General features: G+C 33.7%; 1 protein-coding gene across 6 annotated transcripts in view; it reads right to left on the bottom strand.

Annotated features, from left to right (window-relative positions):
* LOC134842425 (synaptic vesicle 2-related protein-like) overlaps nt 1-24,483 on the bottom strand; it is a 34,037-nt gene extending 9,554 nt beyond the window's left edge. Inside the window, exons 1-6 of one of the 6 annotated variants that reach the window (XM_063858754.1) lie at nt 23,760-24,483; nt 14,313-14,518; nt 11,525-11,686; nt 10,975-11,134; nt 8,426-8,783; nt 7,748-8,089 (exon numbers count right to left, since the gene is read on the bottom strand). In XM_063858754.1, the coding sequence (XP_063714824.1) occupies nt 7,748-8,089; nt 8,426-8,783; nt 10,975-11,134; nt 11,525-11,686; nt 14,313-14,497 (1,207 nt within the window). In that variant the 5' untranslated portion in view covers nt 14,498-14,518; nt 23,760-24,483. Of the gene's footprint in view, nt 1-7,747; nt 8,090-8,425; nt 8,784-10,974; nt 11,135-11,524; nt 11,687-11,879; nt 11,970-14,312; nt 14,519-15,397; nt 15,679-16,758; nt 17,075-23,224; nt 23,517-23,759 lie in introns of those variants that run through there. The other 5 variants (XM_063858756.1, XM_063858758.1, XM_063858757.1 and 2 more) reach the window with 5 other exon arrangements.
* Between the last annotated feature and the right edge of the window lie 2,189 nt (nt 24,484-26,672).

Raw genomic sequence — 26,672 nt, 5'->3', positions numbered from 1 at the left:
CCTAAAACTTTTCTGAAGGTGCCTTCTGCGCCGTTAGTGTAAACTAAATTTGAGCAGAATCTTGTGCCAAAATTTTTTTTTAACCTTCCAAAGTGCAGCAGAGAAAATTTGGCCATTTTGGGTTTTCGACAGATCTTTAAAAAAACTATTCCAAATTACTGGCTTCAATAAAACCCCAATTACAAAAATCTTCGAAAGCTAAAATTATTTATATGAAAAACAGTTATATCATGATCTGACTAACGAAAGATTATAAACGGGTTGGTTCAACCTGTCAAGGTCTATGGTATCGAAGCAATGTCAAAAAAAATGTTTTAAAAGATTTCGTAATTTAATTTGTCTGCATGGCAAAAGATAGCAACAATTCTAAACGCATGTCATTCCAAATCAAGATATCGCGAAAATTTTCCGAAGCTCAAGAGAGAAAACTGCATGGCAGCAAACGCGTTTTTCTCCAATTGAATTAAGATTAGACAAAAAGTGAACAGAACGAAAATTGCTTAGAACTTCACCAAAATTAATATGGTGTAGTTCTTTCTCCAAAACTCTCAACCAAATTCTTACTCCAAAAATGGGTCATTTTGGCTTTTTTTAATTATTCAAGAATTACGCTGAAACGACTATGATTATAGATGAGAAAACTATATCACAAGAAGGCTATTACAGGGTGCTAAAAGTTGCTTAAAATTTGAGCAGAATTAATATGGTGCAAATTTTTCTCCAAAACTCTCAACCAGAAATTTAACCTCAAAAAGTGTCATTTTTGCTTTTTTAATTAATCAGGCATTAAGCTGAAACTACTTTTTTAATTGATGATAAATATAGATCACAAATGCCTTTTTATACAGCCAACCAAAAATCTAGAAGAGTCAAATGCCCAAAAACTTGTATTAGAAAAAAATTTACTATATAAAAACCAAAATCGTTTCTTAAAAACAAATTTTAAACAATTTGGTCAATTTTTTTTTAAAAAAACGATTCAACTAGAATTTTATTGAAATGTGTAAGACGCTTCTTGGGATATATATTCCTCCTCAACGAACAAAGTGGTTTTAGCATAATTCTTCATTATTTAGAAAAAAAAACTAAAGTGACCCATTTTTGAAGTAAAATTTTGGTTAAATTTTTTGGAGAAAAAAAGCATCATTTTTTGTTCTCTTGCTGTCTAACCTCAACTAAATTTGAGAAAAATGTAAATGAAAATTCAAATTTTGTTCCTTGTGTCCGGTTAATCTAAATCAGCGCTGTTATTTACTTGCATAAAACAGCAGCTGTAGCAGACTTTTTATTACTTTTTAATCTTGTTTTGCACTAAATTAACTAAGACTAAAGTCATAAGAGCCAACAAGACTGTTTGTATCAAAGCAAAATCCTGCGCATTTCGACAACTTTTAACGTCTTTATATTAGTGTGCGCTTAAAACAATTAAAAAAACTTTCAAACGAGATAAAAAAAATTTCAAAATTTGTCTGTAGCAAAATTTAATTGAAAGAAATATCATACCTTTACTCAGTTTCAAAATAATTCCTAAGACGGATTCAATCTTAGGCGTTGATAGCGCGCAACAAATTACGCGTTAATTGTCATAACGAGGCAAAAACTTGCACTGGCCTCTTAACTTTACAAAAAAAGATCCTTAGTGAAACATCTTTGAAGCTCAAGACATCAATAACTTTCGACTGATATCAAAAAAAATCCGTTAAAAAATTTTTTGGTAAGATTTTAAAAATTGTTTGGAGAAAAAGAATACCCGAGCACAAATATTTTGTCACTTTTTACGAACAATTACTTGTTCATCGCTAGTATACTCAATTGTCAACGCGACCAAAAAACCGTTCCAATGTAAATTAGTTTTCAAAAAAGTCTTCATACTTTCGGCAAAAAATTAGCACATTTTGGGCGAGGTGGTGGCTTATGTACAAACTTCAAATTTTTACTAGCTCTTTTTAAAGAATTTTTTAAAACTATCTGAGAGAAATCTTATGCTCTGAATTAAATTCAAAAATGAGAGGAAAGAATTTGACTTATGATTTAATCAATCAAATCGAGTCAAAACTATTCCACTGATGTGTTACCAAACTAAATACACCCATGCAGTTTTATATGTGGTGCGCTTTTTCACAATAATCAACAATTCTAACAATTTTTCTTCAAAACTCTCAACCAAAATTTAACCTCAAAAAGGGTTAATTTTGATTTTTTAAAATTAATCACGCATTACTCTGAAACTAGTTTTCTAATTGATAAGAATTATACGTCACAAAGAGCCTCATACACAGCCCACTAAAAATCTCTAGTCTTCTTACTTTTGACAAAAAATCTGTACATTTTGTGCAAGGTGGTGCGTTTTGTACAAATGTCAAACTGTTTTTGACGAATTTTTTTAAACTATCTGAGAGTGTTTTTACGCTATGAATTTAAGCATATCAGTAAGGGGAGGAAAAGAAATCAACCGAGAATCCCTTAGCAATGGCGAATGAACAGGGAAAAGTTCATCGGGAAGAGGAGTGGTAACACTCCTCGGTGTCCGGTATGGTTTGGAGTCAAATGTCCAAAAACTTGAATTAGAAAAAATTTTACTATATAAAAACCAAAATCGTTTCTTAAAAAGAAATTTTAAACAATTTGGTCAATTTTTTTAGAAAAACAATTCATCTAGAATTTTATTGAAATGTGTAAGACGCTTCTTGGGATATATATTCCTCCTCAACGGACAAAGTGGTTTTAGCATAATTCTTCATTGTTTAGAAAAAACTAAAGTGACCCGTTTTTGGAGAAAAATTTTGGTTAAATTTTTTGGAGAAAAAAAGCATCATTTTTTGTTCTCTTGCTGTCTAACCTCAACTAAATTTGAGAAAATTGTAACTGAAAACTCAAGATCTGTTCGTTGTGTCCGGTTAATCTAAATCAGCGCTGTTATTTACTTGCATAAAACAGCAGCTGTAGCAGACTTTTTATTACTTTTTAATCTTGTTTTGCACTAAATTAACTAAGACTAAAGTCATAAGAGCCAACAAGACTGTTTGTATCAAAGCAAAATCCTGCGCATTTCGACAACTTTTAACGTCTTTATATTAGTGTGCGCTTAAAACAATTAAAAAAACTTTCAAACGAGATAAAAAAATTTAAAATTTTGTCTGTAGCAAAATTTTAATTGAAAGAAATATCATACCTTTATTCAGTTTCAAAAAAATTCCTAACACGGATTCAATCTTAGGCGTTGATAGCGCGAAACAAATTACGCGTTAACTGTCATTACGAGGCAAAAATTTGCACTGGCCTCATAACTTTACAAAAAAAGATCCTTAGTGAAACATCTTTGAAGCTCAAGACATCAATAACTTTCGACTGGTATCAAAAAATTCCGTTAAAAAATTTTTTGGTAAGATTTCAAAATTTGTTTGGAGAAAAAGAATACCCGAGCACAAATATTTTGTCACTTTTTACGAACAATTACTTGTTCATCGCTAGTATACTCAATTGTCAACGCGACCAAAAAACCGTTCCAATGTAAATTAGTTTTCAAAATAGTCTTCATACTTTCGGCAAAAAATTAGCACATTTTGGGCGAGGTGGTGGCTTATGTACAAACTTCAAATTTTTACTAGCTCTTTTTAAAGAATTTTTTAAAACTATCTGAGAGAAATCTTATGCTTTGAATAAATTCAAAAATGAGAGGAAAGAATTTGACTTATGATTTAATCAATCAAATCGAGTCAAAATTATTCCACTAATGTGTTACCAAACTAAATACACCCATGCAGTTTTATATGTGGTGCGCTTTTTCACAATAATCAACTATTCTAACAATTTTTCTCCAAAACTCTCAACCAAAATTTAACCTCAAAAAGGGTGAATTTTTATTTTTTTTTTATTAATCACGCATTACTCTGAAACTAGTTTCCTAATTGATAAGAATTATACGTTACAAAGAGCCTCATACACAGCCCACTAAAAATTTCTAGTCTTCTTACTTTCGACGAAAAATCTGTACATTTTATCAGGGGCGGATCTAGGATTTTCTCGAGGGGGGGCGGATTTTCAAAAAATTTTCCAAAATTTTGACGACCTTTTTTTTTTTTAGGTCGACCAAATTGATTTTTCGAGCTCTCCCAAAGCACTGTTTTGGCCCTACTTTGGGCAATTTTTGAAAAATTTTGAGAAAAAAATCGCGTTTTTTTGGCGCGCGCTCCCCCTCAAAATTAGTATATATTGGCGCCAAAGGCGCCTTTAGAAAAATTTTAGGGTCGGTCGGCCAAAAATGGATTTCTGAAAAAGTATCAAAGGGGGGACCCTTTGGGTCGGCAGGGGGTCGAATCCCTGAGGGGGGGCGTCCGCCCCCCCCCCCCCCCCTAAATCCGCCCCTGCATTTTATGCAAGGTGGTGGTTTTTGTACAAATGTCAAACTGTTTTTGACGAATTTTTTAAAATTATCTGAGAGTGTTTTTACGCTTCGAGTTAAAAATCAAATAGGGGACGACAAAATTTGGCTCATGATTCAATCAATTAAATCGATGCAAGTTTAGTCCACTAATATGTTTGCAGTTTCTTATGGGGTGGGGGGGGGGGGGGCTTTTATAAAATAAACATCATTTCTTTCAATTGGATCTTTAATCTCAATTTCAAGGGGAAATTTCAAGTCTTTACTTAGCTTTTACATTTTATACATTATCAGAGATAGAATCCTTTTTACTTCAGTGGCACAAAAAAAAAGTGCACACCAAGTTTTCATGGAATTGAAAAAACCACCTGGCCCCGCCTCGCTTAGAAAAAAAGGAAATTGCCTCTTTTTTTTTCTTTTTCTCTCCAGCTTTATTCAGGCTGAAATTTTGCCTCTAAGGCGTGGAAGTGGAAAAAAGACGCCCCTAATTGGAAAATAATGAGACTCCTTGTCATCAGCGTGAATAAAATGATGCCTTGACCTGTAGTCAAAGTGACTGAAGATACGCCACATTTCTCCCCGAGATATACGTGAAAAACAAAAGAAAAAGTAGTTTAAATTATCTACCTTTTTTGGCAAAAGAAAGAATCATTTTGTGTACCGAAATGTGAAGAAAACGTGAAAAGATTTCAAATTTGCGTGGTGACGTCACGGGCATCTAGAGCAATGCACGATTCAACGATACACCTAGAGACTAAATCTGACCCAACTGATGGGTTTATACCTAATTTAAGGGCTATTTCCTATTTCTCTTTTTATCTCAATACGTTGCATTATATATTTGAGTTGAGCAAATATAAAGTCTCAAAAGATCAAAAGACCAAAATCACCCACAATTTTCAGATCTCAGTCTCAAAATCTCAAAAACACGACATCGTGTAATTCATCTTAAGTTCTAAACCGAAAAATATGTTCTCATTAAAAGCAATATTAAGTTTGTTCTTGAAGCTTAAGGTCATAAAAAAGTACAGGGTCTTTAAGACTAAAATCCACAAAGGAGGAAAACTTGATTATTTACTTGGGCAAAAATACTGAAAAATTGATACAAAAATTAGCATATAAAAATTTTTCTATTTTAAGTTCTTCCCATTTTTGATATCAGACAAGTCAAATGTTGACAATGTGAAAAGTCAAAACTCGAAAGTCGAAGAAAGAAACAATAAGAGCTAAGTCATACCTTTTCAATTTATGTATTCACCTATTTGAAAATTGATGGCTTATCAGAGTCAAAACTCTCTTTTTTCCCCTCTCTTTAATACTATAATTTATAATTATATAATAAATCTTTTCAAGCTGAATAAATCAATAAATTTTTCTGAAGTTATTGTTCCGACTTTTTTGTTTTTCATGTTTGAAATCTAAAAGTTACGCATCTAAAAGTTACGCATCTAGTTACGCATCTAGCCATCTAGACTTATCCGCTAGTCCTCTATCCGCTTTGAAAATTTAAGCTGACCCAAACAAAAAAATTTTTTCCACCAATGACATTCAAACTTTCATGTAAAAAAACAAGGACAAGTATTAATTTCTATGACTTCACAAAAGGCGCAGTAGGTTTTTGGTTTTCACCGGTGCCCTTTTAGAGTTCACGTGTCTAACAAATGTCTGTCCAACAGTTTTCTAAATCGTTGAAAAATCAACCTGTATTGGTTTTAAATCAGCTCACTTGCGTACAAAATAAGCAACAGTTATATAATGCATCAAGAAAATTTATACCGAGACAATCAGTTCTGCGATATAAACAAATTTCTAGATGCAATATAAGCTTTTGCTTATCTAATATGAAACAGCTATAAATTTGAACATATTCCCCAGTATTTCAAATTTTCACTAATGTTTCAATTATTGCTCTAATTTTCCTTACCTGGCGCTGAAACAAAACTGTACACTTTTGTTTCAGTGATTTTAAAAAACGTCCAGATACGTTTTTTAAATGAGAGTTGTTGTGTAAAAACAAGATCTAGGATAAGTCTTACAGAGAGATGAGTTTAATTGATTTTTTGATTTTCTGATGTCAGATTCGCAATCAGAACTGAACAACGCCCCAGGTTCAAATTAAGAAAAATTACTTTAAAAAATCACTCAGTGCCGGGGAAAACTCATCTGGCCAATTCTGCAGTCCAATTCAGTCCAAGAAAGTACTAAGACGTCACTTCCAAAATGACTCAACGGTTTTTAATTTTTTTCAGCCCTACTTGGTAACTCAGTTGGTTGATTACAATAACCTCAAAGCTACAAAAAAAACACGTCAGAAAAAATGAAGGCAAATTTTTTGAAGAAATCAATTTTTTTAGAGTTTTTTTCTACCGTTTCGATTTTGTCTTACTTGCACAGCAAATAAAGGTTTTTATAGTGTGTATAAATTTCAAATAATTCATTTGATTAATTTTTTTAAACTTGTTTTTCTGGGTAAATATGGCATATATATATTTAAGTTACAATTTCTAGCTAAGATTAAACTTATAAGAAAGTTCTCAGAGGCGCTTTAACATGTTTAAATACCTTCTGCGCTTGGCAAGAAGTTATTGTTCTTTGATCGATTTGTTTTACTACTATTAGACGGGGGTTAGGAAATTAGACGATAAGCAAATTAGACAGATCCAATGAAACGGAACTTAGACGTTAAACTTTGTTTGCAAAACTAGCATTTTATTCGAAAAGCAAAGCCTAAAAAAAATTATTACTTTAAACAATTTTTCATAATTACAAAAAGGCATATGATCCCATTGCATATCAAAATAATTATCGCAGTTGATTTATAAAACGTTAATCTCAATATTACAGAACGTTTTTGAAATGCATAATTTATACAATTGCGGTATCTGAAAATTGCGGAATGTGAAAAGTTTCTTTGCTTTTAAGAAAACTGGAACGAAAGTTAATTGTAGTCAGTAAACAAACTTCGGACACGAAAAATACAATTACGTCGAATTTCCAATATTTTATAATTTTGAATCGACGTCTAATTTCGTTTTTATTGGTCACGTTTAATTTGCTTTTCGTCTAATTTCCTAGGCCCCCTATTAGACTATTGAACAACGTGAAATAGGTAGGACGACAATTTGAAACAAGCGACAATTCGTTACAAGGCGTTGACAAGTAACATATGCTTGCTCCGGTGCGCTCCATTAAATCCGGCACGAGAGGAATACTGCGCACGAATCACTGTTCCCCGCCTAATCCACTGTTATGAATTGTCGCTTGTTACGAATTGTCGCCCGTTACAAGTTTCCGTCTCACACTCAATTTACTCTTAAGAGAGTACGCTTTGAATAAGCTTTGAAAACAGCAAACAGTATATCAAACCTTGTGATGAGACTTGATCAGCAGCTAAGTTCCCAACCGGACAATTTCTCTTGTTCTCATCTGCAAACTTCTTGAGCACTATCGACGCTTCAATCGGGTTACCACGAGTGATCGAAAACCTGGGCGACTCCGGTAGGTACTTGTAGCCCAGAAGTACGAATAAAAATAGGGGAATTGAACAGGATGCGACTAGACATCGCCACCCGGAGCTGTCAGTCATCTCTATGGCTCGCTCGCCCGTTCGACTGGACCCGAGGAAAATGAGAGCTACAAGGGAGGTCAAGGACGCGCCCCCTGCCCAGAAGAAGTTCATGATGCAGATGGCTGTCGACCTCATCTTAACTAAAGCAAACAAAAACTAATTATCAAAACGGTCGAAATACTTTCAAACGCATTTCTTTGAGTTTGATGCAGTTCGTTTGAAGCTTCTAACTATCAGCTTCTAAACTTTTTTAAAGATTTGAGAACAATGGTCATAGTTAGTGCAGGAAACTAATTTAATTTAATTTTAGCCATTTGAAAACTTTTATTTATCTAATGTTTTAACCAAATGTCACAACTTAAACTCTATTTAACAAATTATTTAATCTTAATGTTAGAGTTAACCTCAGCAAATCATAGCCTCCTATATGTTGTTTATGATAATCGGTTAGAAAATAGGACGCATATAATGTTCACCTGGAATGAACTCGGTGGAATAAACAGCTGCCAAACTGCTGGCTCCAGCTCCGAAGTTCATCAAGAACACATTGATCAACAGAAACACGTAGCGAGTAGAAAAAGCTGTGATCAAACAGAACACCGCCGACCACCCGACTGACAATAGCATTCCGAAGCGCCGCCCGAACCGATCGAACACGACTCCGAAGAACACACAGCCGAGCATGAGTCCGAGGAAGCCAGAGATAGCGATGGCGGCCTCGGCGTCGGCCGACAACTGCCACTTGCAGTAGATCTCGGGTCCGAGAACTCCGAGCACGTTCACCATCATGGACTCGGCCATCCAGGCCAAGCCGGCGAGAGCCACGATTTTAACCTGGAACACAATCAGTAGCGGATTTAGGGGGCGGGGGTGGGTTGGGCGGACGCCTTGCTTGCCGACCCCCGTTTGTACTGTTTTGAGATATCAATTTTTGGCTGACGGACCCTGAAATTTCTCTATTTTTTTGATGGAGAGCTGACCGGCATTTTTGACCTGTTTTTTTTCAAAAACTTGACAGCGGCACAGAAAGTTTTCCCGAGAAAATCGTAGATCCGCCCCTGAACACAATTAATATGAAAATGCGTACATTTTCCAACTTTTGTTTTTGGAAAAAAGCCTATCTTTAATACATGAACTTCTCTCAATTTTTTAGTACAACTTTGGATCATTTTCAATCCCGTTCACGGCACAAAAATGTTAGTTGGGTCTCTAAAATTTAGATGGTCTCATAAGCAGAAAATTTGAGCTTTAAATCTTCGGCAATACGTTCTGCAATTGTTCATTCTTGTGTTTTCGTGATTTTTATCTACCCTTTAATACCCTTCATAGAAAAATAGTAAAAGCTGAAAGTTAAATCTGATATTTAAGTTAAAATAACTCGGTAGAGCAATATAATTAATATTAATTAATAGAATTATAATACTATCCATAATTAAGTATCTCTCTAACTATCCCCCCCTTAAAAAGAAATAAATTAATGGTTAAGCATATGTGAACAGTAGCGGATTTAGGGGGGGGGGGTTAGGGGGCGGACGCCCTCTCTTCAGGGACTCGACCCCCTGCCGACCCAAAGAGTCATCCTTTGTACTATTTTGAGATATCAATTTTTGGCTGTTTGACCTTAAAAATTTTCTAAAGGTGCTTCGGCGCCAGTCTATACTAATTTTGAGGGGGGAGTGCGCGCCAAAAAAAGCAATTTTTTGGTCGATTTTTTCCAAAAAAAAGGCTAAAAACGCCTCTTTTTGGCCTTTTTTAAAAGTTTGCCTGCGACGCAGAAAGTTTTGTCAAATTAGGGTCTTTATAGTTTTATAGTGGTTTGGGAGAGCTCAGAAAATCAATTTGGTCGACCTAAAAAAAGTTCGATGAAATTTTCAAAAAAATTTTGAAAATCCGCCCCCTCCCTCCCCCCTCGAGAAATTCCTAGATCCGCGCCTGTATGTGAACATAGTACCTAGTAACGAATCTCCACGCCCTTTTGCCAAAAGGGGGGAAAGTTACAGAGGTCCATAGTTAAAGTTAACTAAAACGCATTCCTTGAACAGCTTAAATAAACTGTTTTTGCAAATGAAGCTGATTTTTATTGCAGTAAAACATGGAAATTGAGAATTGAGCACCTTAGAAATAAATCAGATTTCTGTAGATCGATTCAGAATTCAATATTGCCTTCCACTTTGTCATTTACTTCAAAGAGATTACATCTTCAAAGCCCTGACTAACTCTTTGGTCTTGATTAAAAATTTGATTCAATTTGAAGGAAAAACATCAGGCGCTTATTGAATCAAAGCTGAAGTTGCTCTTTTTTCCGCCACCATCATTGATTTTTCCAAGCACAATTTCTGTTCACCTAATGCGCTTGTGATTAACTTTAGAAATGACGTTTTCATACTTAACGGAGTCATAATCCTCAATATATATGGTTCCAATTGCTCCTTAGCATTATGCTCTTATCAAAACACAACTGCAGGTGGGCATCAAACGATGTTTCAATCAACAGTTCAATAAAAAAAGTGAAAATTGTCAAAGAATAGACTCTTTTGAACCAAAAAAAAACTGGGAAGCAATTTTTGATAGCGTCCATAAGTCAGGAGGCTTAATTTCAATGAGAAAAATCAAGGAAATGAAAAAGAGTCGCTTGAAAATACAGATGATACAAATTATACTAGCTATTCACCAGCTATAATAGGAAACCCCCCCCCCCCCTCTTTCGGTACTTTTTGCAAAGCTTCGATCAAATTTTTGGTCATCTAAAATTTGATATTCAATACACTTGAATAATACAAATATCCCGTGGGGATCTGTTTTGGGGCTTTTCTGTTGTATGACTCATATTTACCAAAATTGAAGTAATATTCTCTCTAAAATATTTTTCAGAATTTCTTTCATAATAACTCTTTTCAACCATTCATATCTAAGTATTATGAGCCACTTTTTAAAAGCCAAAAAGGCTGCTTTTGGGCCCTAAAACAAAAAAAAACAGAAAAAGAAAACTCTCCATATTTTTGCCACAAATATGATTGCCACCAACCTGGTACATTCCAAACCCCAGGTCCTCGACGACATCGTCTACTGTCAACGTCGGGATAGCGACTCCTGGACTGTAGTTATGAGTCTGCTGCATCGGAACTCCCCCTCCTACCCCCTCCCCTGCAATTCCATCTCCCCCCACTTGTCCATTGGCTATAGTGCTGTGATATAAAATGAAAATATTTGCATCCTGTTTTTTTTTCGACAAACATATATCAGAAAACAAACATGATCCTCCAGTTGTTTTACCAAACTGTTTCCCAATTTTTATTTTCAAATTATACATCAATTCTTAAGTTTACCGGGTTCAGATCATTGTTTTTATCTGTTTTTGCAAAATAAATAAAAAAAAGAACCGCGAGAAAAAAATTTTCAAAAAAAAGATCAAAATTTTTAAATGTTTTTAAGGATTTACCTACACGTTATAACAAAATTTGAAATCGATAATGGTTGGATCATCAGACCAAAAATATAGACTGAAAAATATATATTATAACAAATCATTTTCTGTCACATTTCCTATCAATCTAATATCATAAAGGAGGGGTCACCTGTAGTTCATGGGGGTCTGTTGGTTTGATCTCAGGAACCCCCCTCCAGGCATGGATAGCTGGGTTCCGTAGCCTCCTCCTCTTCCTACTCCCCCACTCGACTGATTTGATCCAGGGTGGTCGTGAAATTGATTTGAAGCTGGATTCGGAGCAGAGGCACTCCTGAAGTGAAGTTTTAAATAAGTTATTTTAAAAATGATGGTTATTGATAAATCGATGTTAGTAAATCGAATCGAGAGATAGTGTCAGAATTTGATAAGATATAAAAAAGCTCGGCTCAAGTCTTTCCAATTATCTCGCCGAGATATTATAAAATTAATTAAACAATTTTTAGCGAAAAAAAGCTACAGAGTACCTGGTGAAAGTAATATGCGTTTTCTGTTAATTTGCTTTTACTTCCTGAGAGAAAAAAATATTGACGTAATGAGCATCAGAAATAATAATCAATAAATTACAGACTTCATTCTTTTTTAATCTTCAAAATTATAGAAAAATAAAGCAGTATTGACAACATTCAAGACAAAATAATAGTTAAGAAATAATCACTTACGAATTTAAACACAAATGAGAACAAAAAGACTTTTTTTGTCAATTTAATCAAGACCATTCAATTTTTCAACAAGAATAACTACCACTTTATTCTGTCTTACAATATGAAAATAATATTTAACTTCCGTCTTTTTTTAGCGTTTTACCTTTTAACATTTTAAACTAAATGCATTCGTCTGAACTTATAACAAAATATAATAAAATTTTCAAAAGATGGGAAGAAAACAGAAATATATTTTTTTCCGAGCTGAACTGTTATCGTTTAATGGATCTAAAGTCTTTAATTAGAAATTTGGGCGGCTTAAAAGCTGCATTAGTATCGGAAATAATCGATACTCTTTCATAGCAAAAGATGAAATTTGGCCACACATTTAAAAAAAATCTAATTAAAAAAGCAGATAATGTTACGCAGCAATATTTCTCCCTCCCGAAAAAAAAACAAATTTCACAACAGTGAACCCGATAGCCGATTCCATTAATCAACTGTTGCTTTTTGAAAAATTTAGTTCGATGAAAAAAGAGGCTTAGCTTTCTTTTTAATCCTACATAATATAATGATGCTCGTATCCAGGACTGCGGAGCCGAGCAATACCCGATTATCTTAAGTCCTGTCTAAATTAACTATGCTCAAAAACTGATAACGTCATTACCAAAACTGCTTATATTAGGGCAAAACCCTGAATGTTCCGACATCGCTTTAAAGTCTGAATTTTAAGAATGAGAACAAAAAATAAAAAACCAATGACTAACATTTTACGCTAGGTTTGGTTCTGATATTGTGATATTGTATTGAAAAGCAAAACAAAACATAGCCAAATGACAGTTAGAAAAAAGTAATGAACGCAACGAAATTGAAAAAAAAACTGACTTGATTTTTGAAATATCTTCAACTTTTGAATTTCGAAGAAAATAGTAGACGGTTTTAAAGCTCCTCGAATTTGTAGAACAATTTTTGATTGAAACTTTTTTGACAAAACTAACCCAATTTGAGAAAACTAGATCAATACGTAAAGAAGATAATTCCCTGGAAAGTCTGATATTTAAATTTCACTTTCGAAACTAGAAGTCGATCACCTTTTTCATGGCCTTTACGTTTTTGCTGTTCTAAAGTGGAGGTTGCCTTCCTTTCAACAATGGAAATGCACTGAACTTCAAAAGAAATCACAAGACAAACCACGAAGCATCAAAATCAAGCTTGAACAAATCTTGGTACTTTTCCCTGAAAACAAAAAACAAAAAAAATAATTAAGACCTGTATAAGATTACTCACTTAGTTCATTACTCTTTAAAAAATATACTTTTGTTTTGAGTGAAAAGGTAAGTTCACCTAAGAAATGCTAACATTTGAATATGTGGTTCCATCAACCTTTATAAGTTTACAAAATGCAACAGAAGTCTCTAACGTTGAATGAAATTTTTTAAATTACTCACTGCCAATAAGGTGATCTCTTTGTTTAGATTAATGCTTAGTCGCCAACAATTAACAATTTAAAAAATTTAGGACGTGACCAATTTTTTTTTTCAAAAAGTGGTAATTTTTTTTTTATTTTTATTAATTAGTAACAATTACAGACGAGTAACGGCTGAAACTTTCAGCCAAATTTACGCGAAACGTCTAATTAAGATTTTTAGCATACCATGGCAGATAGTGAGTTTGCAAACTAGTACAAGTACAAAAGAATCAATTCCACGTTCAAGTAATAAGTAATTGCGTTAATTAATTCGAACTTATTCCGACCACTTCACAAAGTCAGCGGGTACATTTTTTTTTCAATTTCGGCTAAATCAAAACACAACTCGTAAAGATTCAAGTTTGGTGTCATATTGAAGCCTTTTGGTTGTGATTCAACTTTATAAAAAAGTTCATACAAGTTGTCTCGATGTCGAGTAAAAACTTGTACCAGTTTGACACCATTCAGTTTATAAATATAATCTTTAAAACCTAATTATTTCACTCTTTTACGGTTTCAATATTAAATTGTTTAAATCTTATTTCATAATTCAACACAAAATGAACAATGCATTGTAAAAAAAACAAACACCAAAAATATAGTCAAATTAACTTTGCTTCTACGGTATAAGTTAATAATGACCATCACGACTGCGCCAGCTCGTTGCAAGCTTGCCAACAGAGAGTAGGACTGCAAACAAAATTACAGCCCGTCATGGCCGTGTTCTTGTTAATTTATGTTTGTTAAAATTGAGACAATTTTTTTTAAATATGACGGCTGTATCTTACTTTGAGTAGTTGGTGGTGTTGCTGTTGTTGTCGCCGAGTGGTGGTCCGAAATCCTCTTCCTCCTGCTCCTGATAGAGCGGAGTCCTGTCTGAAGTTGTCGAGTCTGGATTTTGGAACTCCGAGTAGTTCACGCGGGACAGGCGGTTGAACAAATTCTTCGCCTGCTGCGCTGCCATTTTGCTCATAAACTGTTATTATTGCAGTTCCTACACAATAAATCTCATTTAAATTTGATAACAAAAACTATAATTTATTAAGCTGAAGCTCATTCAGCTCAGAAGATCAACATTTTGTTCAATTTTTTGAGACAATTTAAACCAAATTTAGTGCAATAGGTATAAATACAAAGATCAACGCCAAACAATACGGGCTAGGAAGTCAAATTAGGCCGGGCATTTTTTAAAAAATTGATTGAGTTCCCCAATTGGGTGCAATTCTATTCAATTCTCAAGAGTATAAATTTGAATTCGGAAAAAAAAATTCTTTTTCATTTGTTTTTCCATTGCGAAGAAACGTTTAATTCTGAACAGATTATATGAAGAGTAAGTTGACATTAAGAGAATATATGCGGAAATGCTACCGTTAATACCATTGTACTCTCAAAAGATAGGTAGTAGCTAGTTTGAAAGTAAACGCAATTAGAGGCAAAACAGACAAAAGTTGGCAACGATTATCCGATATTTTCAAGAGAATTTACTATATAGTTACAGAATTGGGAAAAAAAAAACAGAATATGACGTAAATCAGAAAAATTTAGATAAAAAGCTTATATGATGTCAATTGTTAAACGTAGATTCTATACTTGCACTGATTAGGTATTGTCTAGAATTTGGGCAGCCTTATTTTTTATTTGAAGTTTTTTGAGGGTTTTGACATTGCATTAGTATACCATGGATCTAGTTAATAATCTACGCCTCTAGCCTTGGTAAGATTTCCTTCTAAATAAACCTAATGCAGTCATTTTAAATAGTTGACACTTTTTAAACCCCCTGTTTCTGCATTGAGGATTATTAACTAGATCTTATGGTACTAATTTTATCAGTTTTTTAGAGAAATTCAACGCAAGGCTTTTTAAATTGGCATACCGGGGATAAAAAGCAGTGGAAAAATAGTCGCATTCAATTTAAATCAATCCGAGACGCAATTTTTACACAAGGATTTGAAATTCAGTCCGCTTCATAAAATGGTAAAGGGCGGTAATGAGTTTCGATTAAGGAAACAGGAAGGCTGAATTTGTTAAATGAGGAAAAAAATTAAAGCTCGGAAGAGAGTATATATACAATTTATGAAGACTATAAAATCTTGTTTGTGATAACACGTTTTTATTGTCCCGATTGTATGTATGCGAATATATACTTTTTTCTGATTTCAGATTTCAATCAAGTGTACAGTTTGTATAGTTGAAAAAAAAAACATTTTCTTTTTTCTTTCATTTATTCTCATGACAGAAAGCTCAAATGGCAGAAATGTCGAAATAAAACATTTTTTAAATTGTCAAAAAGTCTAAATGCATTGTCATGTTTTAATCCACGTTTTTAAACACTGAATTCTGATTGGTTATGCCATTCGGTCAATATAACGTTATGCCATTCAGTCATTCTGCCAAGAGGGACTGCCCCTTCTTCTAGCACAGCAGCACACGATGATGTGTTTGGTTGTACACGCACCAGGTAGTTCAAAATTGATTCAGATGATTTCCCTCCAAAAGAAGGCAGATTATCAAATATACGCAGTCGTGTGTTGTACTTGTGTGGGAAGGGCAATGGTCAAACGGGCACAAGGCAGACACAAAAAAGAGCAGATGTACTCTCAAATTAGATGTTTCTGTAAACCCGTAATTTGTGAAGCGGCTAAACTAGATGTTTCAGTTTTCTTCAATTTTTTCTGTTTTTTCAATTTTTTTCCAATTTGTTATTCAATCTCCGATTTTTAACTATTTTTCAAACATTTCCTAAAAATATTTTTAAAATTTAAACTGAAAACTACCTATCTGCCTAAAAGATTTTCAAAACACTTAAATTTAGGGAGATCTAAAAAGTTTTCTTCAAATTTCTAAACTAATACCAAAAATCAATGAACCAAAATGTCTACCTTTAATCTGTTGTCTCTTTATACCAATAAGCTCTTGTCTATAGGTAACTGTCTATAACCGAAGAAATGTCTGCTTTTTAACCTGTCTGCTCCTTAAATCATCTGCTCATAGAGACAGGTGGAAAAATAACTCAAGGTAGATAGCCACGGTGGAACTAATCCCCGAAATTAAGACCATAAGAAGTAGGAACTCATTATTAAAAATATGCCATACCATATGCTGTATAGTTATTTGAAATTATATGGCGTAAAACGGTATAAAGTGTCATTTCTTGTTAATGAAATGAAAATTGGAAAATTAACCCGAGAAACAAAATTTTTGTCTATAAAAACATGCATGAAAAATAATACCAACCTTTACACGCTCCTCAATACGGCAGCGCTCCTCAATTTTTTTGCTTCTTTATTGATTGATTTTCTTTTTTTTTCAGGCAAAAGGAAATTTGCAGTAAGAATGAATTTCTCGCAGCTCTTTTCCTTTAATCATTGATAATTTAAAAAGTTTTATGCATCAATTGAAGTTGCACACCAAATGCTGTTTGGTGAACTCAGGTATTCCCAGGTCATAAATTAGGAATGTTATAAAACTGAAATTAGGCGGCAGCGCTTCTAGATTCTTAAATAAATTATTTTAATGATAGTAATGAAAAACTACCTTAAGTGTACTATCGTTTCTTTTGCTGAATAACATTCTATTTTCATGTGATTGAAGCACCGTCAATTTTTTTAGTACTCTTAAAAAATTTAATACATCTAACCATAAGGCAATGAAATTTTTTTAAATTAAAAGCTGAGGATATCGAGATTGATAGCTGTAACGTGGAAATAAAAAACGTTTAATCTTCTGACCACGCATCTATATTCAGGCATACTATAGCAGCTGAAATCCGGTTTAGCAAATAGATGATTGATTAGATCGAAATACCTAAAAACTGAATTTAACAAAGATTTTGCTGGTTGCTGTGCAAGTAGCACAGAAGGTTTGAATCGCTATGAAGAAAATCAAACAAATTAAACAATTTAAAAAAAAGATCGAAAATTGATGGAAATTTTTTTACAATATTTTTTCTTGTTTTTTTCTTGCAATTTTCTCGTTTTTTCTAGCCAAAGGTGGTTGATTTGGTTTCAAAAAACTAAAGTAAGTAGAAGTAATGATAAATGACAAAAACTTGAAATCGTTAAAATAAATAAATTGATGTTTGAGTTTCTAACATCAAAAACAGCGTAATAAAAGTCCGGCGCAATTTTCTCGAAATTACGAATGATTGGGCTTTGCTAATATACCTCTTCACCGAGGGGTTGGAAATTCGGCTAATCGCATCAAGAGGCTGGAAGTGCTCCACTGGAGTCCCGGGATGACCAAAAATACTAGTCATACAATTTCCATATATGGAAAAATGCTAGTCATACACTTTTCATGCAATTCCATACGTACAGAAAATTGCATGAAAGGTCTATGATTAGTATTTTTTTCATATATGGAAATGTATGACTAGCATTTTTCCATAAACCAAAAATATTGATTTTTTACATTTTAATTTCTCTAAATTTTTTGGTTGTGTTCGTAACCGAACACAAATGACATAAACCTTGATTACTCAAACGTAGTAACCAACGGTTTGGCCTTCTCGCATTGAAAATGCATTGGAAACAGCCTGATATGTGTTACTTCTGTCTCAGACAAACAATATAACGAAAGTAATGAACTTTTAAATTTTGGCAATAATTTCAAAAATGATTTTTTTCTAAAATTTGAATTTTTAAATTACCAAACATTGATCAAGGCATTCAAAAACATGTCATACAAAAGAACTAGGAGTTTTAAGCGTTTTTGAAAAAAGTTATGAAGAGAAAAGAAAAAAAATCCAATATTAGTATATCCAGGACTATGTTATGCACACAAAAAAATAAATTTTGCATGCAAAATTTTTTTTCCAAAAAATGTTTGTTTGAATACGAAAATCAATTTGCGGTTGAAAAAAAAACATTTTTGGGGGCAATTTCAAAAATACTTAGAAAAATTTTTGTCGTCGCCATCAAAAAAATGCTAGTCATACAATTTCCATATATGGAAATTGTATGACTAGTGTTTTTTTCAGAAAACAAAAATAAAAAAGTCAAAGTTTTCAGTCGTAGCAGCCCAAAAAACGCTTAAATGCTTTGCCAGCAGTTGAATTGATTGTTCAAAGCTTTTTTTTTCAGAAAAATTTTTTTTTTGAAAAAATTCTAATCATACAATTTCCATATATGGAAATTGTATGGTTAGCATTTTTTTTTCATACCATTTTTTTCCTCTTATTTATGAGGAGACACCAATTTCGATACCAAAACAACTATAAAATTCCTTTAAAATTCGATTAAACTCATTTTGCAAAAATGCATGATATTTGTATGACTAGCATTTTTCCATAGACTAAGTGTATGAAATTGTATGAGTAGCATTTTCGGTCTATGGAGGTCAACCCGGGGTATCGACCGTATGGGTCGACCATTATTTTCTCTTGACTTTTTGAGTCGCACAATGTCCGCTTTCGATCCTGATTAAGTTTCAGTTTAAATTGAGGAAACATGGGGGTCAAAAGTTTTTGCTTTTGCAGCAGCCCAGACTGTAAAACTAGTTTCTTAAAGCACTATTTTGACTATAGATGTTGAGCGTGAGCCATGATGGAGTCAATAACGTTGAGAGCGGAGCGCGCATCGAAAAAACGCAGTTGAACTTTTTTGACACACTTTCTTTCAAATAACCCGTGGCGTAAAACAGAATGCCTACTTTGCCTTTTATGGCGTTCGAGTGAGCTAGAAATTTTGTTGTCATTTTTGAAGGAAAAAATTGACCATATTTTCAAAAACTTTGCAAAAATCCTCCATGATATAACAATAGATCCACCCCTGAACTATTTTTAAATTAAACGAGGCAAAAAATTGACTGAAAAATCCCCTCGCGAGGGTTGTGTATATTTTAGGCGGTGGCCAGTCAATAAGCAGAATGGTCTAACAGCAGAAAGGGTCCAAGAGCAGAAAACCTGAAAAATATCAACTTTTTTCAGCTAATCGGTAAATTAATTATCAAAAATGTCAATAATACCAGAGCAACGAACAATTTATGCATAGTTTGAGTAATTTAATCCAGAATTTTTTAAAAATTTAATATATAACTCAATGAAAATATTCAATTCATGCTTAATTTTTTCATTTTCGTGGTAGTTTTTGACGATTCTAATAATTGTTTTATCAATTAGCCCGTATGAACTAACTTAAGTCAATATTTTTCTGTTTTTCTGCTCAAGGACCCATTCTACAGTTGGACCATTCTGCTTATTGCTCCGCCTCCATTTTAGGCAACAGTATATTGTAATAAATAAATAAAGTAAAAAATGTATAATACGAAAAACTAAGAAATTCTTTTCATTTAAAAATAAATACAGCCTGATTTAAAAAATTTTAGATAAAATGATAAAACATCTTGACCAATAAGTTTGAATTGTTACAGGGGCGGAGCCAAGGTTTTCTCGAAAGGGGGGGGGGGATTTCAAAAACTTTTGTCGACAGACCACATTTTGCGAAAAAAAACTTTCTGCGTTTTGAGACTTTTTTGAAAAATTTTGATCAAAAAATTGCGCTTTTTTGGGCGCGCGCTCCGCCCTCGAAATTAGTCATATTAGCACCTAAGGCGCCTTTAGAGAAACTTTGAGGTTGTTCGGCGAAAAATTGATGTCATAAAGCTATACCAAATGGAAGGACCCTTTGGAAAAATTTGGCAACCAAAATGAGGAAGGGGCGAAGAGGCGATAATTGGAATGAAATTTTTGTGGTGAATCCGAAGCGAAAACATATAAACCTCTGATCTCTTTTCGTGTACAAAAAAGGTCAACCAAGTGTTCTTTTTCGTCTCCTGTACTTATTTGATAAAAAATTTAAGTATGGGAGACGACAGACAAAACTTTTAAATCTAGCTACTGACACAAGTTTGACTAGTTTAATGAATTACAATCCATCTCACTTTAGCCATAATTTTCAGCTACTGAAAAAAATCTACCAAAATGTTTTATAAAACAAAAACACCACACGGAAAGTACAAAAACTATATCTGTAATTCAATGTGGTCTTCCAATTTGACAACTGATTTCACAAACTAGTCATATGGCCAATTATTAGACTTTTAAAAATTGTGGTAGGTCCGGATTGACAGTGTATTGCCCTCAATAGAGCTCCATGGACAAAAATTGATTAAGTTTGAGTTTTATTGTCAGTGTCTATAAAATTGAAAACTGATCGATTTAACCAATTAATTAAAAATGGATTATTTAGCTGTTATTTAATAAAACATTTGAGGCTAAAAGTTTCCAAAAATGGAGTTTTTGGCCTCTATAAGAATGACCAAAAAAACTTTGTCGAAACGTCTGGGGGAGAGAGGAGGCCAAACATCTTACCAAACAGAAAAAGAGACAAACGTTGAAGGAGGGAATGGAATCGTTTCGCAATTTGAGAAAGTTTAGGATTAGAAATCGAGCAGGCCGCACACCCTTTTTGCAAAAGTTTTACATTACTCATTTGATAAAAACAGATGCTCTTGTAAGTTTTAATACAGAGGGCGTCTTCTGAATTGTTTTCATCTCAAATAATTTCCTCCTCCCTATTAACCAAAACTTAAAATTACAAAAAATTTATTAGAAAAGGAACTATTATAGAAAAAACATGGATCTAGCGAGCTGTAGAGAGTAGAGTTTTCAAAGAAGCAATTGTTGTCAAATGTTTTGGGCCCAAAAAAGATGATTTTTTGACAAAATCAAATTGCAATTGATTATAACCAATTTTGATACTGGCTTTTCACTTAAAATCTCAAAAATAAAATAAAAATTTTCGAAACATTTATTTCTGTTTTTAGTCCGAAAAACAAAAAAATAAATGCACTCAAGAAAAATCTCTCTCAGAGTTTGAATAAGTTTTTGAAGCCGAAGAGCTCGCGCGGTGAATACAAATGATTTTAAGCAAAACTTCTCTAAATACCAGCTCTAAGGTCAACCTTCTTAGCGTGTTTTGATTTTACAATGTTTATGTAAATCATGTGTGATTTATAAATTATATGTAAATTAAAATATGTTTTGATTTATATATCATTTGAGGATCATAGAAAAACAGTTATCTTTGCTTCAAAAAACTCGTTTGTCACTGATACTGATTGCAATAGTTTCTTTTCAAGTGAAACATTAGCATTTAAAAAAGTGAAAATCACACATAAGAATTTCGTCTTTGTTTCACTCATATAATTTGTTATGCGTGAAAGCTGAGAAAATCAAAAAGTAATCTGTATATAATGTTTAATTAGTCAGTATAAAGTCTGTAAATACAAAATCGCAATAATCACGTGCAAAAACAGTTTTGCGAATGCAGATATGTTTTCCTGAACCACCAAACACACCCTAATTTACAAAAACAATAAGTTGCAAATTTAAATTTAGAAAAAAAAAGATAAAAGTTTGGCACCTCGCTTCTCAAAACTAAATTGCCATGACTGCCAAGAAGCCTTTGCAAAAATTCAAAGGCTGGTCAGCAGAAAATTAGTGTCGCAAATTAAAACCAAAAATACACTTACTCAATGTTTACCCACTGAAATAAAAACGATGTCATCTGAATTATTTTCCAAGATCAGCTTTAATTCCAGCGAGTTATCATGACAAAACCTTGGAAACTGTTCTTCCTGCTCCAGGAAAACTTAAATTAGCTAAAATCAGAACATAGTATTTTTTTCTATCTTGATTTATTATAATTACTTTTACGTTTCTTTCATGTAAAACTTCAAAATTGTTGAGTCTATAGCTGTTTTTGAAATGTGATGATGATAAATGATAGTAAAATTTTGTTTCATTAAATAATTATAGAACTTCAGAAAACTTAAGGTGCTAAATATGGTCTAATGACGAGATATCAGCAGTTTGTTTGAGTATAGATGGCACCACTGAAGAAATTTTGAAGGGACATCGAATATAACTTGTCCACTGATGGTCGTATACGCTAGCCACTAGAATAAATCAAACAAGCATATGGGTGCCAGAAATTTATGAACAATCTTTTTGAATCTTCGATTCTTTATCAAAACTTCTTTATCAAATATAAGTTCTTGTAGGAAATAAGTAGTGTCGATAGAAATTATATTTGAGCTGGAAGAATTAAATAAAAAATACACACTTTGAGACTGATAATGCATCATGAAATTTCCATTTTTAAACTGATTTTGTCATATAAACAGGTAGATATAATTAGTTTGATGCTGGAAAAAGTAGTTTGAGTCACGTACGTTCACTAGTTGAAGAGCAGCCGTTAGGCACATGTCTCTCAACACGAGGGTCATGCGTTCGAATCCCGCTTCGTTCATGGCTGGAGCCCCCACGGTTGGCCCTGCACTGAGCAGGCCGGGGGCTAATAAAAAAAACTAGTTTAATTAGGATAGAGGGTCGCACACCGAGCTAAACAAGTTATGAACTGTTGCAGTAGCGCATAGCTTATTTACAAGAGTGCAAAACTTCGACTGCTCCCAAAAAAATTTTTCATCGTTTTATGATTATGGAGACTCCCAACTCCCAAACGATAGCAAATTGTTAAATATGAAATCAACTTCCTACAACTTGAAAACTTTCTCTTCCAATTTAGACTAATTCTAAAAACAAAAGTTAAACCTACTATTTAAAACAAACTATTCAAAGTTCAAATAAGTTTGAGGTTTTTTTTGCTGAGTTTTTGAACAAAAAACATTATGATAAAATTTCCTGAAAGAGTTTATCGTTTAACCTCACAACTTAAAACTAAAATTTTAAAGAACAAACCTCCTGACCTCATTTAACGTTAGAGTTTTTTCACAAAGCGCGGCTTCCCGATTTTGTTCGAATTCAGATTCAGTCAAATAAATAATAGAAATTTTTGTGTCAGGAAGAAAAATAGAAAAAAAACAGATTCAGCGGCAAAAATAACAATGGAAAGCTGAGACGCAAAAGATATAGAGGAAGAAAATGAAGAAAAAGCAATGTATGGGCTAAATTGCGAGCATAATAGGGCATATTCAGGGAAGAGACGAAAGCGACATGTATTATTAAGGACTGACCATCTAGCATTGAAGCTAGAGCTATGCGTGCGTAAATACGCCTTATTTTAACCTGATAGCAGACAAAAAAATATTTCTGAGGGTATTAAATGCCCAGATTTTTCAACTGTAATGTATGCAAATGACAAAGAGAGTTTTTTGAGTCTAACATTAGCCAGACTTGAAATTATAATCAAATCTGGCGAATTAAAATTTATGTGAAGCGGATTATAAAATGAGACAGAAAAGCGAACCTTAAGATTAGTTATTATTGCTCTTACCTTGTGCAGACTTCTGCGAAAGGTAATTTCCATTAAATCTGATGAGGAGGAAAAAAAGTCCAACAAAAATGCTCTTCTCCTGATCTTCGTTTCAAACTAAAAATAAATAAATTATGCAACCAACTAATGCGGCGAGGTATTCATTAGAAGGAAACAAGTTTTGATTGATAAGTTTTTTTTTAATACTGATACTATACTTGATTCACCAGATAGCAGCTTAGAATTGGGCGCTGTTATCGCATTTTGGGGTAAATTTAGTTTAGTCGGGGTTTTATTAAAACAATGCCTGAAATAAATTGAGGCTGAAAAGGGAGTTTGATAAGTGAAATTTTTCAATGACTGAGGCTGCGTCAATTTATATTAGGCAAATTTAGGGAGGAATATTTTCAATCCAAACCAGGAAAAACCACAAAGCGGTAGAATTTAACACGAGTTAAGAGGTGAAGGGGTAATTCTTCGGGGAAATTGGAGGCTGAGTATTTGGGAGGAAAAATTGCCTTGGGAGCAACAAAATGGGCCTGAGCATTGCCTGCTTGTGTGATCGCCCTATTGGTGTATAGGGTATATAAAAGGGTAAACGGGTATTAAATATTTATCCATTTTCGACTTCATTCACGCCATTTTCACATTCATTCAGTCGAAAAAAATTTTTCGTGTTCAAAAAATTGTGAATAATTTTCAATTTCCAAATCTTCTCATAAAACTTGCTTAAGTTTGTTAATTACTTGGTTAATTAATTTTTTCATGAAATTTTAAAATTAGTCATTCTCGTTTAAGCATATTTTTTGACAATATACCATGAGCATGTTATGCTGAATGAGCTATTAATTCAAAGGTCACTCGGACTATGTGGGCTTATCTTTCGATTTACAGGCAGGAAGGAACGCGGGAAGCGAAAAAGGAAACTGTTCAAAGTCTGACTTAACTCATCACTGTAGTCTTTTTATCCTTCTTCGTTACAGGTAAATAATAAATCACAGAACCAAACTGCCGTGGGAAGGACGTAAGATAAGTTAGGTGGAAACAGGGCTGATGAAGATGGATGGGTAGCCTCGCAGGCAAAGAAAGCAGCAGGGTAATAATTAATTATCAGGGTTGGTCCAATAAGTCCAACGGCATGAATGCTGAGAACAACGGCAGCACTGACTCGAAAATACAACCGAATAAATGAAGGCTGACTTTATCAAAATCATGCAGTCGAAATTGTTTTTAGCCGTACACGAAAAACTCATCAAATACAAGAGAAAGGCGAACGTAGTAAAATAAATATAAAGCCGATATTTTAACACTTTCTGGAAAAACTAGACCAACACGAATCGAGAAGTTTCAGTTTTGAGCTGAGAAAACTTGGAAACCACGTAATAAGAAACCAAAAAATTGTTGAGAATTTGTTTTGAACAAAAAAAAGAAACAAACTTTAAGAACACTATTTGATCTAATTTTTACCATACAATTGTTCTCCATACTTCAATTGTGAATTTTTGTAAAATTTTTGAAATTTTGTTGAAATTCAAATCGACTCCACGCGTTTCTAAGAACAACTGACCATGAAAACATTACTAGCTAAGTCAGGTTCCTATTCTAATTGCGTCAATAAGTTATTAGATTGACTACTTATTATTTTGGAGGAAAATTGGATTTTTGGGGGATGTTATGAGAGATATCTTTGCATAGTATTCTGCACCTATTTCGGAAAAAAAACACCAAGCGACAATTTTGAAAAAAAGACCGAACATAGACTTAAGGAAAATAACGACCAGAGACTTCTGGACAGAGTTGGAAACCTTGTTTGTCACGGAGAAAATCTAATTTGCTAAACCCAAAAGAAAACTTAAACATGAGCAACTCAAGGAAGATTGAGCAAAAAAAGCGTCGAAAGCAGACTGCGGGGACCGAAAAGAGGAGAGTGCTTGTGATATGTTTAGGGCATAAATGCAAAAAAAATTATATCAGAAGAATGATTGGCATGAACATGGACGCCGAGAGAAACCTATGAAAATGCGACAGGACGAGAGACCGGAGTTGAAAACAATATGTCAGTAAAGCACCAGAGTCAGGGAAACGCAAGCTCGTCAAGCCATGTACAATCGAGCAAAAACCGATGGGATTCGTTCACAAGAGAAAACAATTCATTGTTCGGAAAAGATTGGGGAAGAAGAAAAACCAATTTTAGTTGGTGAACCAAAAAAACAGCGTGGCAAGAGTTACCAAAGAGAGACAAAACGATGCTACAAGGGCGGAAAAACAGTTTTGGGGTTTTTAGAAGCAAGTCCAGGAAAAGCAAAATCCGCTCAAAACAAAACGCGGAGGGTTGGGACATTTCCAAAAAGTGTCTCAAATTTCCAATGTCACTCATGTCAAAGAATAAAGCGAAGAATTGGAAGAACAACAAACGCACTCCCAAGAACCTGGAATCATTTGCATCCGCGTAGTTCACATTCCCAAACAATCCAGGAAGACAACTTCGCAGTTATTAGCAGTTCCCCTGCAGCTAAAGCTGCTCCTAAAAAATGGCATATTTTATCTCTAGTAAAAAAAATAGGCCAGATGAACTGATGGGTGCTTAGCTAGTTGTAAGGATAGCTGGATGGATCAATGGAACTTTCAAACAGTGGCTGGATGATTGAAAGTATGGATTGAAGGCACGATGGAAAGCTAGATAGACGCATGGATGGCTGTATAGATGGATGGCTAGACTGCTATTTGGACGGATAGTTGTTGGGATCGATGGCTTGATCGATGGTCAGCTGAATTGGCGAGAGATGGATAGATGGATTGATGGCTGGTTGGTTGACATTTTTTTGGCTAGACATTTTTTTGGCTGAAATTTGACTGGCTAGAGGGCTAGATTGATGGATGACCAATTGGTTAGAATACTACATGGATGGATATATGACTGGCTGGATGGCTAGA

This window comes from Symsagittifera roscoffensis, chromosome 3 (genome assembly GCF_963678635.1).
Source record: "Symsagittifera roscoffensis chromosome 3, txSymRosc1.1, whole genome shotgun sequence".
NCBI classification, from domain to species: Eukaryota; Metazoa; Xenacoelomorpha; order Acoela; family Convolutidae; genus Symsagittifera; species Symsagittifera roscoffensis.
The sequence above is the reverse complement of the archived record's forward strand: the minus strand, read 5'-3'. Positions and strand labels throughout refer to the sequence as shown.